General features: G+C 41.3%; 1 protein-coding gene across 2 annotated transcripts in view; it reads right to left on the reverse strand.

Moving 5' to 3' along the window:
• gorab (golgin, rab6-interacting) overlaps positions 1–18265 on the reverse strand; it is a 52374-nt gene that overhangs the window by 7784 nt on the left and 26325 nt on the right. Inside the window, exons 2-5 of one of the 2 annotated variants that reach the window (XM_043699495.2) lie at positions 13166–13210; positions 12725–13076; positions 7068–7169; positions 6191–6331 (exon numbers count right to left, since the gene is read on the reverse strand). In XM_043699495.2, the coding sequence (XP_043555430.1) occupies positions 6191–6331; positions 7068–7169; positions 12725–12963 (482 nt within the window). In that variant the 5' untranslated portion in view covers positions 12964–13076; positions 13166–13210. The remainder of the gene's footprint in view (positions 1–6190; positions 6332–7067; positions 7170–12724; positions 13077–13165; positions 13211–18265) is intronic. The other variant, XM_043699490.2, reaches the window with a different exon arrangement.

An 18265-nucleotide genomic window follows, 5' to 3' on the forward strand; every position in this document is an offset into this window, starting at 1 on the left:
AAGATAGTGGTTAGCAGTGGAAGGCAGTAACATTCTAAGAATCCTCAAATTCTGGAAAAGTCCCAGAGGATTGAAAAACTGCCATTATACCTTCTCTTAAAAAAAAATGAAAATATACAAAAAAAGTTAACTATAGGCCACTTAGCATGATGTCAGTTATAGGTAAAAACAATTAGAGTATATTAGAAATGATGTAACAGAAGAACATTTAGAAATACATAAAAATGATCAAGCAGAGCCAGCATGGCTTCATGAAGAGGCAGTCATGCCTGACAAAATTACTAGAATTCTTTGAGAAGGTAATGAGCAGGAAAGGGTAGCTCTGATTGTAACACATTCAGATTTTCAGAAGACAGTTGACGAGGTACTGCGTATTTTTCATAGAGGGTGGTTTGTATTTGGAATTGACTGCCAAAGGAAGTGGTAGATGCAGATACAATTACAACATTTAAAAGACATTTGGAAAGGTACATGAATAGGAAAGGTTTAGAGGAATATGGGCCAAACACAAGCTAATTTAGTTTGGGAAACTCAGTCAACATGGACAGGTTGGGCTGAAGGGTCTGTTTCTGTGCTGTATGACTCTGACACTCCTAGACTACTTAATAAAAGTAACACCCATAGTGTTGGGGGTGGTATATTAACTGGGATAGAGGATTGGCTAACTAATACAAGACAGAGTTAAGATAAGGAGGGCACTTTCATGATGGCAACCTGTAACTATGGAGGGCCACAGGGATCAAGGCCACAGGGATCAAGGCTACTATATATTAGGGATTTGAACGAGGAAAGTGAATGTTCTACAGCCAATTTTGCAGATGACACAAACATAGGTGGGAAGGCAAGTGATGAAGGAGGTAGTCTGCAGAGGGATACAGAGGGGTTAATAAGCAGATGAACATTCAGCAGATGGAATATAATGCTGGAAAATCTGAGGTTATGTACTTTGGCTTGCAGAATACTATTTAAACAGAGAAAGACTCTGGAAAGCTGCAGAATAGAGGGATTTGGGTGCTCTCATCCATGAATCACAAAAAGCAAGCATCCAAGTTCAGCAAGTACGAGGGAAAGCAAATTTCAAAGGGAATACAAAAGTAAAGAGGCTTTAAAAAAAATCATAAAGGTACTAGTCAGACCACAGCTGGAATACTTTGAACAGTTTGATCCCCTAATCTAAGGAAAGATAAACTGACATTAAAAGGCAATACAGAGAAGGTTCACTAGCCTAATACCAGATATCTGGGTGGGGGTGGGGGCAAGAGAGAGATTGTCTTATGAGGAGAGGTTTAGAAAGTTGAGTCTGTACTCACTGGGGTTGAGAAGAATGAGATGCGACATTATTGAAATATACAAGACTTTTGGGGAGGGGGCAAAAATTGACACTGTTGATATAGACAGGTGGTTTCATTTAGTGAGAGAGTCTAGGACCAGAAGGCATAATCTCAGAATAAAGGAGTTGTATATTTAAGACAGATGAAGAGGATATTCTCCTGAGAATAGTGATCTGTGGAATTCTGTACTAGAGAGGGCTGTGAAGACTGGGTTGTTAAATACCTGTAAGTTTTTAATCAGTAAGGGAATTGAGGGATCTAGGGAAAAGGCAGAAAAGTGGAGTTACGTATCATCAGATCATTCATGTCTATACATGAGTGGCAGAGCTGTTGGCCTATACCGCCTAAATCTGGTCCTGAAACTTACAGGAAGAGGAGATTTGGGGGAAAGAAAAGAGGTATAAAGAAGTATGACATGTTATAACCGATGCAAAACTTTGAATTCTAAAACATATTCAAATAAACAACCTTTTAAAACTTAAAATGATTTGGCATGATTCATTAGGGCAATATCCCATTTTACGAACAGAAGGCACAGTTATGAAGTTTATTAAATTTTCTTTTAGGACTGCAGCTTTAGGGTAAAGAAAGAATCATATGATGTGTTCTGGAGTCTGCTTGATAATAAGCTTGGATTGTTTTGTTGTTGAGAGGCAGAAGAAAACACTTAAATTGTCTAAAATTTTACATTCTCGTAAGTGTTAAAGTTCAAATTTCTTGTTAAAAGTTGAGTTATCAATCTCTACAGAGATCATAACACAGCTCAAGATATTTCTACATGATTTGTTCTCATATCTCACCAACATAAATGTGATAATTAAGGCCAAGAACATAGTATTGTATTTCCTACAAGTTTTAAGTGTGTGTCTTTAATAAAGCTGCCCATTCACATTACTGAAATGCAAAACTCTGTTCCAATTTGCATCAAAAAATGTTCTGAAATAAATGTGGGTCATGAATCTAAGTTTGAAATCCAAATCAATTCAATAGACCTGGATTGGTGTGTTGCTACCACCATAACTAGTTTGATTGCATATCACTTTGACCATCTGCTTTACTGATGCAAGGTATGCCTTTTTTCATGACTCCTAATTTGTGTGGTACAGATCAGTAAGATCTGTGGATATTATCTGCGCAGTGTCTCTGAGTCAGAAGCTATTAGCTCAAGTCCCACTCCATGACGTGATAGCCACAAAAGGTGCACTGACAACTTGGCCAAACTGGGAATAACATCAAACTATAAATCCTCCCAATGGTGCCTACAGCAAGCAGTAAAAGAGGATGGGTCTCCTGGGCAGCCAAGCTTGATGCAAACTGGCACTCATCAAACTATGGTTTCTATTAACAGAACAGCTACCTGTCGCAGAAAAACCCAAGAATGGAAACAAGATGTGAGTGAATGCCTTGTCTGCCACGTATGCTACGAAGTGTGAGAACTAAATGATGATTACAAACAAACAAAAATGACAATCATCTTCTCACTTAGTTAGACATTGCAGTCCAGCATAAAAACCTTATTTTCATTAAAGTTTTGAAGGTTCAACTTTATTTGTTGAATAATCTACAGCTGATTTTAGGTCACAAAAGACTGCATAAGTAACCAGGTGGACAGCACTGTAAATTCTTTTGAGCAATGAGAGGCGATCCCATGCATACCTACAAATATTTAAAAGCTGAAAATGTGTTGCTGGAAAAGCGCTGCAGGTCAGGCAGCATCCAAGGAACAGGAGAATCGATGTTTCAGGAATGAGCCCTTCTTCAGTAATGAGGAAAGTGTGTCCAGCAGGCTAAGATAAAAGATAGGGAGGAGGGACTTGGGGGAGGGGCATTGGAAATGCGATAGGTGGAAGGAGGTTAAGGTGAGAATGATAGGCCAGAGTGGGGGTGGGAGTGGAGAGGTCAGGAAGAAGATTGCAGGTTAGGAAGGTGGTGCTGAGTTGGAGGATTGGGAATGAGACAAGGTGGGGGGAGGGGAAATGAGGAAACTGGAGAAATCTGAGTTCATCCCTTGTGGTTGGAGGGTTCCTAGGCGGAAGATGAGGCGCTCTTCCTCCAACCGTCGTGTTGCTATGGTCTGGCGATGGAGGAGTCCAAGGACCTGCATGTCCTTGGTGGAGTGGGAGGGGGAGTTGAAGTGTTGAGCCACAGGGTGGTTGGATTGGTTGGTCCGAGTGTCCCAGAGGTGTTCTCTCAAACGTTCCGCAAGTAGGCAGCCTGTCTCCCCAATATAGAGGAGGCCACATCGGGTGCAGTAAATGATGTGTGTGGAGGTGCAGGTGAATTTGTGGCGGATATGGAAGGATCCCTTGGGGCCTTGGAGGGAAGTAAGGGGGGAGGTGTGGGCGCAAGTTTTGCATTTCTTGCAGTTGCAGGGGAAGGTGCCGGGAGTGGAGGTTGGGTTGGTGGGGGGTGTGGACCTGACGTGAGAGTCACGGAGGTAGTGGTCTTTTCGGAACGCTGATAGGGGAGGGAAATATATCCCTGGTGGTGGGGCCCATTTGGAGGTGGCGGAAATGACGACGAATGATACGATGTATATGGAGGTTGGTGGGGTGGTAGGTGAGGACCAGTGGGGTTCTGTCCTGGTGGTGATTGGAGGGGCGGGGCTCAAGGGCGGAGGAGATGCGGTGGAGAGCATCGTCAATCACGTCTGGGGGGAAATTGCGGTCTTTGAAGAAGGAGGCCATCTGGGTTGTTCGGTATTGGAACTGGTCCTCCTGGGAGCAGATGCGGCGGAGACGAAGGAATTGGGAATATGCGATGGGGTTTTTACAGGGAGCAGGGCGAGAGGAGGTGTAGTCTAGGTAGCTGCTGTCAGTTTATAGTAAATGTTCGTGTTGATTCGGTCGCCCGAGATAGAAATGGAGAGGTCTAGGAAGGGGAGGGAAGAGTCTGAGACGGTCAGGTAAATTTGAGGTCGGGGTGGAAGGTGTTGGTAAAGTGGATGAACTGTTCAACCTCCTCGTGGGAGATCATTTTCAGCTCTGATCTCCAGCATCTGCAGTCCTCACTTTCTCCTACAAATATTTAAAAGACATACACAGGGTACAGAATTCACTGGTTAGGGAGTCTAGAAACAAGGACACAATTTAAAAAGAAGGGAATGTCAGTTAGGTTCGAGGTGAAGACGTTTTAAAAAAACTCAGAGGGTTGAGAATTCTTGGAGTATTCTACCTCAGAGGGCTGTGGAAACAGTCTTTAAGTACGTTTAAGTTACAGATGAACAGATTTCTGATTACCAGTAGTGTACAATATTATTGGGATCAGTTGGGAAAAGACACTGAAATGTTTGATCAGTCGAAATTGTACTAAATGGTGGGGCAGGCTTGATGGGCCTAATGGCATAAGCCTGTTCCTATGTTCTTCTCCCCACTCAAACCCAATGTCTTCTGAATTGGAACATGTTCAACTCTAACTTGATAACTTAATCTGCTAAAAAGGGGTAGCAATCTTTCTTGTGAAGTCTTTTGTCAGAGACTGAGAAACTGACAATTCCTGTCTGAACTATGTACCACCAATGAATGTCAAACCAAGTTGGTTCAAAGACTATCAGTGACCTAATCATCTTGAAACTCTTCCCTCCAGTCTCCAGTGTTGGATTCTGTTAACCCTGCAAAGTTCACTTCCACCTCCCTCCAAGATTTCATTAACAGGACTGTCCTGAGAGAATAATTGGTTTTGCCTGTTCTTATCCCACAGACTTGCTTATCTCATTTTTTCCATTCCATGTCCAGTCTGTTTCTAACCCTTTTGCCATTTTAAGAGTTTCCACTTTGCTGGCTCTAACCAGCTCTTTCACCTGTACATCCAAAACTTTCCAAACCTCATCTGACAGGGATTGTGCAAGAGCTTTCCATAACTCATCCTCGAACTGGAAAACTTCAGCTTGCAACTTCTACCCTTCCTGTCATATTATCGATTTCAGTCCCCATTTTTTAAACAATAAATTGGATATGCCTTTGTTAAAAAGGTACAAATTTTCCATAACTTCTTTTAAAACAATGGATTTAATTATATCATTTAAAACCAAACTTTATTTGGTACAAAACTGATGTGATAACATTAGCTTTAGCTGCCAAATAATCATTTAATTCTTGTCAGAATCTACAGCCCAGCCAATGTACCTGCAAGTGGAAGCTTTGGAATCTATTAAGATTGAATAAAAAGGATGACCTGACTCAGTTAAGCTTAATAGTTACCCGGGAACAGTTAGACAATTTTAAAAAAACACTAATTGCTGTGCAACTATTAAACTGACTACTCAAAATGTACCCCTCCCTGGACTCAATCACCCGACTCTGTGGCCTGACCCCACTTTAGGCCTGAAATCTCTGACTCCCAAATTTTTCCAAAGAAGTTTCCCTACCTGGTATGTCACACTCACACTTATGTGACATAAGTTACCCTTCTGCTGTCAATAGTGGCTGTGCTGCTGATTATTTTAAAAAAAATCACAGAACATGGCCCAATCACTGCTGTAAAATCAAAAGGCTGGGTGGTTTCTACATGCTTAATTTGTGGATTCCTGGATGGACTCTTAACAAGAAGGCCCCTGACCAGGAATCTCCAGTGCAGAATTCCTCTGATGAAAAATGGATAACTTATAACAAATGATTCCTGAAAGTCATGACATTTTGATTCCCACAATCTTTTATGCTACCTGCCTGGTCTGTTAATTGTTCTTTCTGCATCTCCATGCCAATTATGGCGCAACCAATCAGCACCGTCTTTCCATTCTGGATAAGTCATGTCTCTTGCATCCTTGTTCTGATGAGTGCAAGATGAAAAGCTTAAACATTGCTCAAAAAGGAGACTAAAAGTGAAATTATACAATACCAAGCATGTATTTGTATTCTTACTTAGCCTGATAATATTCCAAGCTGGTCTTTTCAATACGATTCCGTAAGATGTTAACATCATTTGATAACAAGCTATCCAAGGTCTGAAGTTCCTTTTGGATTTGCTTCAGTTTCACAGTTTCTTCCATGGTTCGCTTTGACCTGGGATGATCAGTATAATGGATTAAAATTGAAGAAATATAGCTACTAACAAATTGTCATAACATGCTTAAGTAAAACAAAATTAACAGTCTAACAAACTTAGCAAAATATAATTAGTGATTGTTATTTATATGCATATACTCTTAATGATCTCCCCATCTCTTGGGTAGACAAAGGCTCCTTTGCTTATGCTTGGCAAAGTACTGAGCTTCAATTTTATCTAAATTAATGGCATAATTTAAAAAAAAACATTCATTCTTGGATTATGGGGATTGCTGGCTTGGGCCAGCGTTTATTGTCCATCCTGAGTTGTTCTTAAGGAAGAAGTGGTGAACTACATTCTGCAGTATATTTGGCATAGACCCACAATGCCATTCCAGGATTTTGACCGTGCAATACTGAAGGAATGGCAAAATATTCCCAAGTCAGAATGGGGAGTGGATTGGAGAGGAACTTGCAGGTGTTAGTGTTATCATGCATGTGCCCCCTTGTCCTTCTAGATGGATAGTCAGGAGTTTGAAAGGCACTGTCTAAGGAGCCTTGGTGAATTTCTGCAGTGCACCTTGTAGATTGCTCACAACATTGACAATGTGGGGAAAAGCAATTAACCTTTCAATCCCTCAAAATTTGATGAACATATTAGCTCTAAAGACATACAGTAGCATAAAAACATGTTAGCGTGTGGGTGGGGGGATTTAGGTGGTCAGTTTATCTTCCTCTTATGAATACGTCCTACCTTTCTGCAACGGCCTTTGAGAGAAGAGCTTTCTTGCGTTTATTCTTCTCTTCCATTAATCGCTGCTCTAGCTGCAGTTGTTCCAGCCTTGATCTCTCGCGCCTACAAGTAAAATTGACTTTATAATGTTTCTTTATAATTTTACTTTTTGACCGGAACCAGACAATGAAATTACTTTGTTGAATAGATTATGCATTGATCAAAGAAATGTAAAAATACAGTTGCCAAGTAAATTCAAGGGATGATTCTGACACCTACAGTCATAGAGATGTACAGCATGGAAACAGACCTTTCGGTCCAACCTGCCTATGCTAACCAATATCCCAACCTAATCTAGTCCCACCTGCCAGCACCTGGCCCACATCCCTCCAAACCCTTCCTATTCATATACCCACCCAAATGCCTCTTAAATGTTGCAATTATACCAGCTTCCACCACTTCATCTTGCAGCTCATTCCAGGCACGTACCACCCTCTGTGTGAAAAAGTTGCCCCGTAGGTCTCTTTTATATCTTTCCCCTCACACCATAAACCTATGCCCTCTAGTTCTGGACTCCCTGACCCCAGGTAAAAGACTTTGTCTATTTACCCTATCAATGCCCCTCATAATTTTGTAAACCTCTATAAGGTTACCCCTCAGCCTCCGACATTCCACGGAAAACAGCCCCCAGCCTGTTCAGCCTTTCCCTTTAGCTCAAATCCTCCAAGCCTGGCAACATCCTTATAAATCTTTTCTGAATCCTTTCAAATTTTACAACATCTTTCCGATAGGAAGGAGACCAGAATTGCACATAATATTCCAACAGTGGCCTAACCAATGTCCTGTACAGCCACAACATGACCTCCCAATTCCTGTACTCAATGCTCTGACCAATAAAAGAAAGCATACCAAACGCCTTCTTTACTATCCTATCTACCTGCGACTCCACTTTCAAGGAGCTATGAACCAGCACTCCAAGGTCTCTTTGTTAAGCAACACTCCCTAGGACCTTACCATGAAGGTGTATAAGTCCTGCTAAGATTTGCTTTCCCAAAATGCAGTACCTTGCATTTATCTGAATTAAACTCATGTGCCACCTCTCAGCCCATTGGCCTATCTAGTCAAGATCCTGTTGTAATCTGAGGTAACCCTCTTCGCTGTCCACTACACCTCCAATTTTGGTGTCATCTGCAAACTTACTAACTGTACCTCTTATGTTCGCGTCCAAATCATTTATGTAAATGACAAAAAGTAGAGGACCCAGCACTGATCCTTGTGGCACTCCACTGGTCACAGGCCTCCAGTCTGAAAAACAACCCTCCACCACCACCCTGTGTCTTCTACCTTTGAGCCAGTTCTGTATCCAAATGGCTAGTTCTCCCTGTATTCCATGAGATCTAATCTTGCTAATCAGTCTCCCATGGGAAACCTTTTCGAACGCCTTATTGAAGTCCATATAGATCACATCTACCGTTCTACCCTCATCAATCCTCTTGTTACTTCTTCAAAAAAAACTCAATCAAGTTTGTGAAACATAATTTCCCAAGCACAAAGCCATGTTGACTATCCCTAATCAGTCCTTGCCTTTCCAAATATATGTACATTCTGTCTCTCAGGATTCCCTCCAACAACTTGCCCATCACTGAGGTCAGGCTCACTGGTCTACAGTTCCCTGGCTTGTCTTTACCGCCCTTCTTAAACAGTGGCACCATGTTTGCCAACCTCCAGTCTTCCGGCACTTCATCTGTGACTATCCACAGAGTTCTAGGGTACACCTGATCAGGTCCTGGGGATTTATCCACCTTTAACCATCCAGCACTTCCTCCTCTGTAATCTGGACATTTTGCAAGATCACCATCTATTTCCCTACAGTCTATATCTTCCATATCCTTTTCCACAGTAAATACGGATGTAAAATACTCATTTAGTATCTCCCCCATTTTCTGTGGCTCCACACAAAGACTGCCTTGCTGATCTTTGAGGGGCCCTAGTCTCTCCCTTTTGTCCTTATTGTATTTGTAAAAACCCTTTGGATTCTCCTTAATTCTATTTGCCAAAGCTATCTCATGTCCCCTTTTTGCCCTCCTGATTTCCCTCTTAAGTATACTCCTACTTCCTTTTTACTCTTTTAAGGATTCACTCGATCTATTCTGTCTATACCTTACATATGCCTCCTTCTTTTTCTTAACCACACCCTCAGTTTCTTTCGTCATCCAGCATTCCCTGTACCTACCAGCTTTTCCTTTCACCCTGACAGGAATATACTTTCTCTGGACTCTCGTTAACTCATTTCTGAAGGCTTCCCATTTTCCAACTGTCCCTTTACCTGCGAACATCTGCCCCCAATCAGCTTTCCAAAGTTCTTGCCTAATACCGTCAAAACTGGCCTTTCTCCAATTTAGAACTTCAACATTTAGATCTGGTCTATTGTTTTCCATCACTACTTTAAGTCTAATACAATTATGGTCGCTGGCCCCAAAGTGCATCCCACTGAAACCTCAGTCACCTGCCCTGCCTTATTTCCCAAGAGTAGGTCAAGTTCTGCACCTTCTCTCGTAGGTACATCCACATACTGAATCAGAAAATTGTCTTGTACACACTAAACAAATTCCTCTCCATCTAAACCCTTAACATTATGGCAATCCCAGTCGATGTTTGGAAAGTTAAAATCCCCTACCATAACCACCCTATTATTCTTACAGATAGCGGAGATCTCCTTACAAGTTCGTTTCTCAATTTCCCTCTGATTATTAGGGGGTCTATAATACAATCCCAATAAGGTGATCATCCCTTTCTTGTTTCTCAGTTCCACCCATGTATTTCCAGGAATATCCTCCCTCAGCACAGCTGTAATGCTATCCCTTATCAAAAATGCCACTCTCCCTCCTCTCTTGCCTCCCTTTCTATCATTCCTGTAGCATTTGTATCCTGTAACATTTGTATCCTGCCAGTCCAGCCCATCCCTGAGCAATGTTTCTGTAATTGCTATGATATCCCAGTCCCATGTTTCTAACCATGCCCTGAGTTCATCTGCCTTCTCTGTTCGGCCCCTTGCATTGAAATAAATGCAGTTTAATTTATTAGTCCTACCTTGCCCCTGCCTGCCCTGACTGTTTGAATCACCTCTGTTCTCAACTGTACCAGTCTCAAATTGATCTCTTTCCTCACTATCTTCCTGGGTCCCACCCCCCCCCACCTTACTAGTTTAAATCCTCCCGAGCAGCTCTAGCAAATTTCGCTGCCAGTATATTAGTCCCCTTCCAATTTAAGTATAATCTGTCCTTCTTGTACAGGTCACTTCTACCCCAAAAGAGATTCCAATGATCCAATAATGTGAATCCTTCTCCCATACACCAGCTCCTCAGCCATGCATTCATCTGCTCGATCCTCCTATTCCTGCCCTCACTAGCTCATAGCACTGGGAGTAATCCAGATATTACTACTCTTGAGGACCTCCTTTTAAATTTCTGCCTAACTCCCTGTAATCTCCCTTCAGAATCTCATCCTCTTCCCTTCCTATGTCATTGGTTCCAATGTGGACAATTACCTCCTGCTGGCCCCTCTCCCCTGTGAGAACATTCTGCACACTGTCTGAGACACCCTTGATCCTGGCACCAGGGAAGCAACATACCATTCTGCTTTTTCGCTGCTGGCCACAGAAACGTGTGTGTGTACTTCGGACTACAGAATCCCCTAACACAATTGATCTCTTGGAAGCAGACGTACCCCTCGTTGCATTAGAGCCAGTCTCAATACCAGTTCCTGTAAACTATTGGTCTTAAATCAATAAGTGAGAATTTTTATAATTTGTCAACAATTATCCTGTGAAGAAGAGAAAGAACCTGATAGAAAAGACCAGGGAAACAAAAGGAGCATCCAATCCCACTGCTTTCTCAGTATCTTCTGTTGCACCATCGGTTAACTCTATTTTTGTCTGTGTCTGTCAGTGTGTGGCAACATTTCAGAAAGGGGTTAAGAGTTTTAACTAGTAGACAGTTATACGTTGACTCCATAATTGCTTCTTTGTTTAGATTTAGTCAGAGCATAATGTATAGGAGTTGGGCTGTACAGGACATTGGTTAGGCCACTTTTGGAATACGGTGTGCAATTCTGGTCTCCTTGCTTTCGGAAGGATGTTGTGAAATTTGAAAGGGTTCAGAAAGATTTACGAGATGTTGCCAGGGTTGGAGGGCATTAGCTATAGGGAGAGGCTGAGTAGGCTGGGGCTATTTTCCCTAGAGCGTCAGACGCTGATGGGTGACTTTATTGAGGTTTATGAAATCATGAGGGGCATGAATAGGGTAAAGACACATGGTCTTTTCCCTGGGTTGGGGGAAGTCTGCAATTAGAGGACATAGGTTTAGGGTGAGAGGGGAGAGATTTAAAAAGGGACCTAAAGGGCGACTTTTTCACACAGAAGCTGGTGAGTGTATGGAACAAACTGCCAGAGGAAGTGGTGGAGGCTGACACAATTGCAACATTTAAAAGCCACCTGGATGGTTATATGAATAGGAAAGATTTAGAGGGATATGGGCCAAGTGCTGGCAAATGGGACTAGATTAATTTAAGATGTATGGTTGACATGGACGAGTTGAACTGAAGGGTCTGTTCTGGTGCTGTACATCTCAATGATGAATATATTTGTAACAGACAGTTCTTGGTAAGTACAGGAACCTGGTCTGTGTTTTCTGTTAACCCAAGTCAATCAAGGTAAGTACATCAGTGACTTTGGGTAGTTTGACAACATTGAACTTGTGGCAACTCTAAGAGTAGCAAGGTTTGATTTCCAGCTTTATGCGAGTGAGGTATCGTGTAATTTACTTTATTGTTTCAAGAGAAAGTACTATTAATCAGATCTTAATTGGGGACCAAGTTTGCTGTCTATTGAAAAGATGGACTTAAAGTGCAAGTCCAAAATCTGTGTAATCTTGATTAGTTCAGAATAGTATTCTATTGAATTTCTTGATTTCAGAAGCACTATCTCTCCTTGGCAGAAACCAAGGGGTGCAGACCAGCCTTCCCCAATTTTCCGTTGTCACATCAGCACACTACATTACATGGAAGAATCTTTTGGCTTGGAGAGGATTGAGCACAATTGTAGAATATCAGTAGGATTAAAATGAACAAGTTCTGAAAAACATTGCAGAATTTAGGCTTGAATCACAAAGGATGAAAGTTGAATGGGCAATCATTAAGGATAGGATAGGTTAGTTAAATCAAGAGTGCGAGAGACAATTTATTTTGGTGGAAGAATCTATAAATATAGGCGTAAGATTAATGTTGGAGCCAGGTTGCTCAATGAAGCCAGGAATCGTCTTTATGCAAAGGTCATAGAAATTTAATACATTCTCCTCCAAAAAAACATTCAAAATAGAAAAATTCAAGATTTCAAAACAGGTTTCTGAAATCTTTGGATAGGTACCGAGGCACATGAAACTACAAACGTTAAACATAATCAAGGCATATAAATCATGAGTTAACGAAATGGCAGAACAGGCTTCAGAATTTGAATGACTTACTCCTGCTATGTTAGGAAGTTAAACTTGTAACCATTTTACTTCGATATAATTAACTCCTCTTCCAATCAAAATGCTACATAGAAGATATTAATGTGACAGTTTAACTGACCTACCAGTAGTTCCAAAGATACTTTTACAATTATTTCTAGACTTACTAACAATTCCACCCCTTTCATCTGTTCTGTTGACAAGTCTTGGACTGAGTAGTCTTGGAATGTTGATGATGCTTTGGCTCTGTTTGTGTCCATCTGATGGCTTACTCTAGTTTCACTTTGTTTTTCACTTTCATTCTGAGCCTCCTTTGGTTCTAGTTTGGATGATGAAGGCTCTGCAGTTTCGGGTGGTCTCATTTTCAGTCTGGAAAATTGTTGACCTGGATCAATTTGATTATGCTCCATTGATCTGCGACTATGCAACTGATGTAACACTCGTTCCCTTTGAAGTTGCTGACGACTTTTGTTTGTGGAGGGTGTTTGTTTAAATCTTTCTGGTTTTTCGGAGATCAATGGACCTGAAAATAACGTTTTAAAAAGTTATTTTTATTGCACCCACCATCTAGCCATCTACAGTAATTTGTCTAACTACAAGGTTAACTCTTACTTGCTATTCAGATTCTGTCTCTCCTTAAATCTGGTCTCACAGTACCTGTATAGAGAAACATCGAAACAGATCTTGGAAAATAATGTGATGAAACTATCTGAGTGCATGTAAATAAAAGATAAGCAAGATACATCCTTGATCCCAAACTAAAATATTAAACAAGTTCCATTTGCTCCTGTTGTACTGCAAGTAGTTTACATTCACTCATGGAGCAGTTCACAAAGCATCTAATGGGTTGCATGTTCCAATCAATCCCAGCTCCCGGTTGCGAGCCATTTCAATTCCCACTCCCACTTGCCTGACATGACCATCCTGGACCTCCTCCAATGTTAAAATAAGGTCACACGCAAACTGGAGGAAGAGCACGTCATCTTCTGCCTCAGAGGTTTACAACCTTATGGCCTTAACATAAAATTCACTAGCTTCCAAATCTTCCCAACGCCACCCCCCACCCCACTTCATCCCAGGTTCAGCCTTCCCTCTTCACCCCACCCCCTTGACCTGACCTGATCTGTCCATCTTCCTTCCCACCTATCTGCTCCACCCTTCCTGACCAATCACAATCACCTACCTGCATCCACCTATTGCCATCCCACCTAACTTTCCCCCAGCCCCATCCCCTATTTTTCCTCAGTCCCTTTACCCGCCCCAATCCTGATGAAAGATATAAACGCCATCAACGGAGTGCAACGAAAGTTTACTAGAACCGTTTCATGTTGTCCTATGAAGAGATATAGGGCAACCCCAGCCTGCAGTCTCCAGAGTTTTGTAGAATGAGAGGTGATGCAGAAATCTACAATATAATTAGATGGTAAACAGGGTAGATGCAGGCAAGATATTTATCTTGGTTAAGTCCAGACCAGGGCAGCACAATTTAAAAAAAAAGTGAATGCCATTTAGGATTGAGATAAGGAAAAATCGTTTTACTCTGCAGGTGATGAATCTTTGGAATTAACTCACACAGAGAGCTACGGAAGCTCAGGCTTAGTACATTTAAAGTAGAGTTTAGATTAGATTATATTACATTACAGTGTGGAAACAGGCCCTTCGGCCCAACAAGTCCACACCGACCCGCCGAAGCGCAACCCACCCATACCCCTACATTTACCCCTTACCTAACACTACGGGCAATTTAACATGGCCAAATCACCTTACCTGCACATCTTTGGACTGTGGGAGGAAACCCACGCAGACACGGGGAGAACATGCAAACTCCACACAGTCAGTCGCCTGAAGCGGGAATTGAACCTGGGTCTCTGGCGCTGTGAGGCAACAGTGCTAACTACTGTGCTACCCTGCCGCCCACACATTTTTGATTATCAATGGTGGAAAGTATTATGGAGATTGTGTGGGTAATTAGCAAAGCATTCCATCAGCCATTGTCGTACCAAATGGCATAGCAGACTTGATGGGCTACTCCTTTTCCTAAGATGATTATTTTTATCTGCTTTGTAATGGGAGTTGGACCATACAATTGTAGTAAATGAGGTTATTAAAAGTTTACATCTCCAAAGCCCAAAACACCATAGGCCTTATAATAAGAAGTTCCAAAGTTCTAATACAATCAATCTTCAAATGATACAGCACAGAAAGAATCATTTGCCCCAGTGTGGCTCTTTTGTGGAACTATTCATCACGCTTTCTTCATCAGCTTGTAAATCGCTGCACTCAACTGTCTTTCGAAAGTTACTTTTGAACTTGTTTCCAACAACATTTCAAGCAAGGTATTCCAGATCACAACTTCTGTTGTGATAAGTTTGCCAAACACATTAAGCCTGGGTCCTCTGCTTAATGAGTCTCCAGTAAAGGCAGATACAACATACTTGTTTCAGACCTCAGCCATGATCGCAGTTTCCACAAAAAGATCTCCTTTTCAGTCATTTATCAACATATCCTTCCTTTAATTATCCTTTCACGAGTTACATTTGAGACACACTTTTTGGCTCTCTTTTACGTTACCCACTAATCTACTCATTTTTCAACTTCAGATCTCCCCTGAACTTTCAATAATTGTTTTAGTCCTCCCCATATTCCATATACATATGGCTGATTAACTTTTTCTGCACCTAGTAGCAGCTCCAATTTGCATCATTACACACTGTACAAATGTACGTCAAAGCAAAGATATTAATAAAATATTTGGTTTAATCCATATGTTAATAAATGCAATATCTGCTTGCTCGAAATTGATCCTTATACTAATTTGCAATCTGTCTTTGGAACCATTTACTGGTGTTCTTTGCACATTTATTTTAAAAAGAGAGGGGAACAGTTCTAGGATAATATCTTTGTGAATTCGGAAAAAGGTGAGCAGTAGGAATCTATTTATTGTACATATAGAAAAGCAATAAGATTCTTAGATCATGATATTTAAAATGATATCAATTTTTGCTGAAAGATGATCAGATATCTTGGATGGTAGAATGGAAAACTTCCCAGCTGTCATTATCTAAACACTTGTGAAATGAGTCTGAGAGTGCCTTGCAAGTGTTGAAGCATGTCCTAACTATATCTAAATTCACAGTTCAATGATTCCATATTAGGACTGCGGTGGCACGAAAGACCAACAACAATCACAATACATGGCACTAGTACTGGACTATTGCTTCAATTGTTTATGCAAACTTAAAATTGGCCTTTCACAAAGAAAAACAGATTCTATTAGTACTCACATCATACATCTGGAACAATACAAAATGTAATGCATGTTAAGAACTACCTAGCACCTGCAACAGCTTAATATCTAATGAAGTCAAGAGTGTTAAAAATTCAATGAATCACTCTTACAAATAATTACTTCTGCAATAAGCTTTTAAAAATAATGCATACTTTGATATCCCAAAAATATTTTGATTCATGGTGCAATCCACAATTCCAATTAAGCTTCCTGTTAAATCAGTGTACTATGATAGATAAGAGGCACAGGATTTCAAGCTTTTAGAATCATAGAGATATAAAGCAACAGACCCTCCAGCCCAACTCGTCCATGCTGACCAGATATTCTAGATTAACCTAGTCCCACTTGGCCCACATTCCTCTAAACCCTTCTTATTAATATACCCTTCCAGATGCCTTTTAAATGTTGTCATTCTACAAGCCTCCATCACTCCCTCTAGCAGCTCATTCTGTACATGCACCACTCAGAGAGATTTGCTCCCGAGGTCCCTTTAAAACCTTTCCCCTCTCACCTTAAACCTATTCCCTCTTGTTCTCGACTCTCCCAGCCCTATGTATTTACCCTATCCATGACCCTCATGATTTTACAAACCTCTAAAAGATCATCCCTCAGCCTCTACCATTCCAGGGAAAATAGATCCAACCCGAGCAACATCCTTGTAAATCTTTTCTGAATTGATTCAAGTTTCACAATATCCTTCCCATAGGAGTGGGACCAGAGTTGCACGCAGTACTCCAATAGTGCCTAACCAGGGTCCTGTACAGCCACATGACCTCCCAACTCCTATCCTCAATGCTCTGACCAATAAAGGAAAACTTCCAAACGCCTTGTTCATTACCCTATCTACCTGCAACTCTACTTTCAAGAAGCTATGAACCTGCAGTCCAAGGTCTCTCTGTTCAGCAACACGCCCCAGGACCTTACCATTAAGTGTACAAGTTCTGTCCTGATTTACCTTTCCAAAACACAGCTCTTTCCGTGTCCACTACATCTCCAATTTTGGTGTCATCTGCAAACCTATTAACCATACCTCCTATATGCACATCCAAATCATTTATATAAATGACAAAAAGCAGTGCACCCAGCAACAATTCTTGTGGCACACCACTGGTCACAGGCCTTTCAGTCTGAAGAGCAACCCTTCACCACCACCCTCTGTCTTGTACCTTCCAGCTAGTTCTGTATCCAAGTAGCTAGTTCACCCTCTATTCCATGTTATCTAACCTTGCTAACCAGTCTACCATGAGGAACCTTGTCGAGCGCCTTTCTGAAGTCAGTAATAGATCACATCTGTCCTCATCAAGCCTCTTTGTTACTTCTTCAAAGATTTCAATCAAGCTCGTGAGACATAATTTGGCACGCACAAATTGTACCCCTCATCAGTCCTTACCTTTTCAAATACATGTAAATCCTGTCCCTGAGGATCCACCCCAACAATTTACCCACCACCAATGTCAGGCTCACTGGTTGATAGTTCCCTGGCTTTGCCTTACCACCTTTCTTAAATAGTGACACCACATTTGCTAACCACCAGTCTTCTGGCACTTTACTGTGGCTATTGATGATACAAATATGTCAGTGAGGGGCCCAGCAATCAGTTCCCTAGCTTCTAGGGTACACCTAATCAGGTCCTGGGGATTTATCCACCTTTATGCATGTAAAGATTGTGATTATGCTGCTCCTTTAGCAAGGTTACGTTGTCCTTGTTTTTTTTCCCCCACCAGAGAGGTCATAAAAGACACATACTCTGAAAAGTCAAAGTTGAAGGGTTTTAGGGCCAATTTGATTATCGCTAACAGATACTGCCTCAGGCAGAAGGCCTTAAAAAAAACTTGCGCAATGAAAGGACAGTAGCCAGTTCTCCTAGCTCAGCTTTTCTGTGGTTTGATTTGTTTTTTTTTTAAGTAGTCTGGCTATTCACTAAAAGCAGTCAGGCAGTTTTTAAACTGCTGGATCAAAGAAGCAGGTCCATGCTGATCCTCTCTGACTTCTCTCCTGTAAGACCCAGTGTTTGATTTTTTTCCTTTTGTGCCAAGGGGGGTTGTTGCAAGTATTGGGAACAGTATCATTAAGTAGGGATAATCTGTTGGGTTTTCAGATAGGTTAAGTTATTCTGTATTCTGTTCTCTTTTGTGTTCCATTCAGTGATCTTGTAAATAAATTGCTTTGTTTAAAACTAAGTTGTTTGATCAGCGGTATCTCTCCTGGAATATTCACTTTACACCTGCTTAAAACAACAAATTTAGAGTCTGGGCTACTTTCTTGAAATGTCTTGAAGGGGCCTGGCCTGGTCCACAGCAAGATGTCCCGTATTCCTCCTCTGTCATATGGACATTTTTCAAGATGTTGCTATTTATTTACTTTCCCACATTCTCTATCTTCCATATTTTTCTCCAGAGTAAACACTGATGCAAAATACTTGT

The sequence above is a fragment of the Chiloscyllium plagiosum genome, unplaced genomic scaffold (genome assembly GCF_037043375.1).
Source record: "Chiloscyllium plagiosum isolate Xiang-an unplaced genomic scaffold, Cpla_swu_hap1 HiC_scaffold_9, whole genome shotgun sequence".
NCBI classification, from domain to species: Eukaryota; Metazoa; Chordata; class Chondrichthyes; order Orectolobiformes; family Hemiscylliidae; genus Chiloscyllium; species Chiloscyllium plagiosum.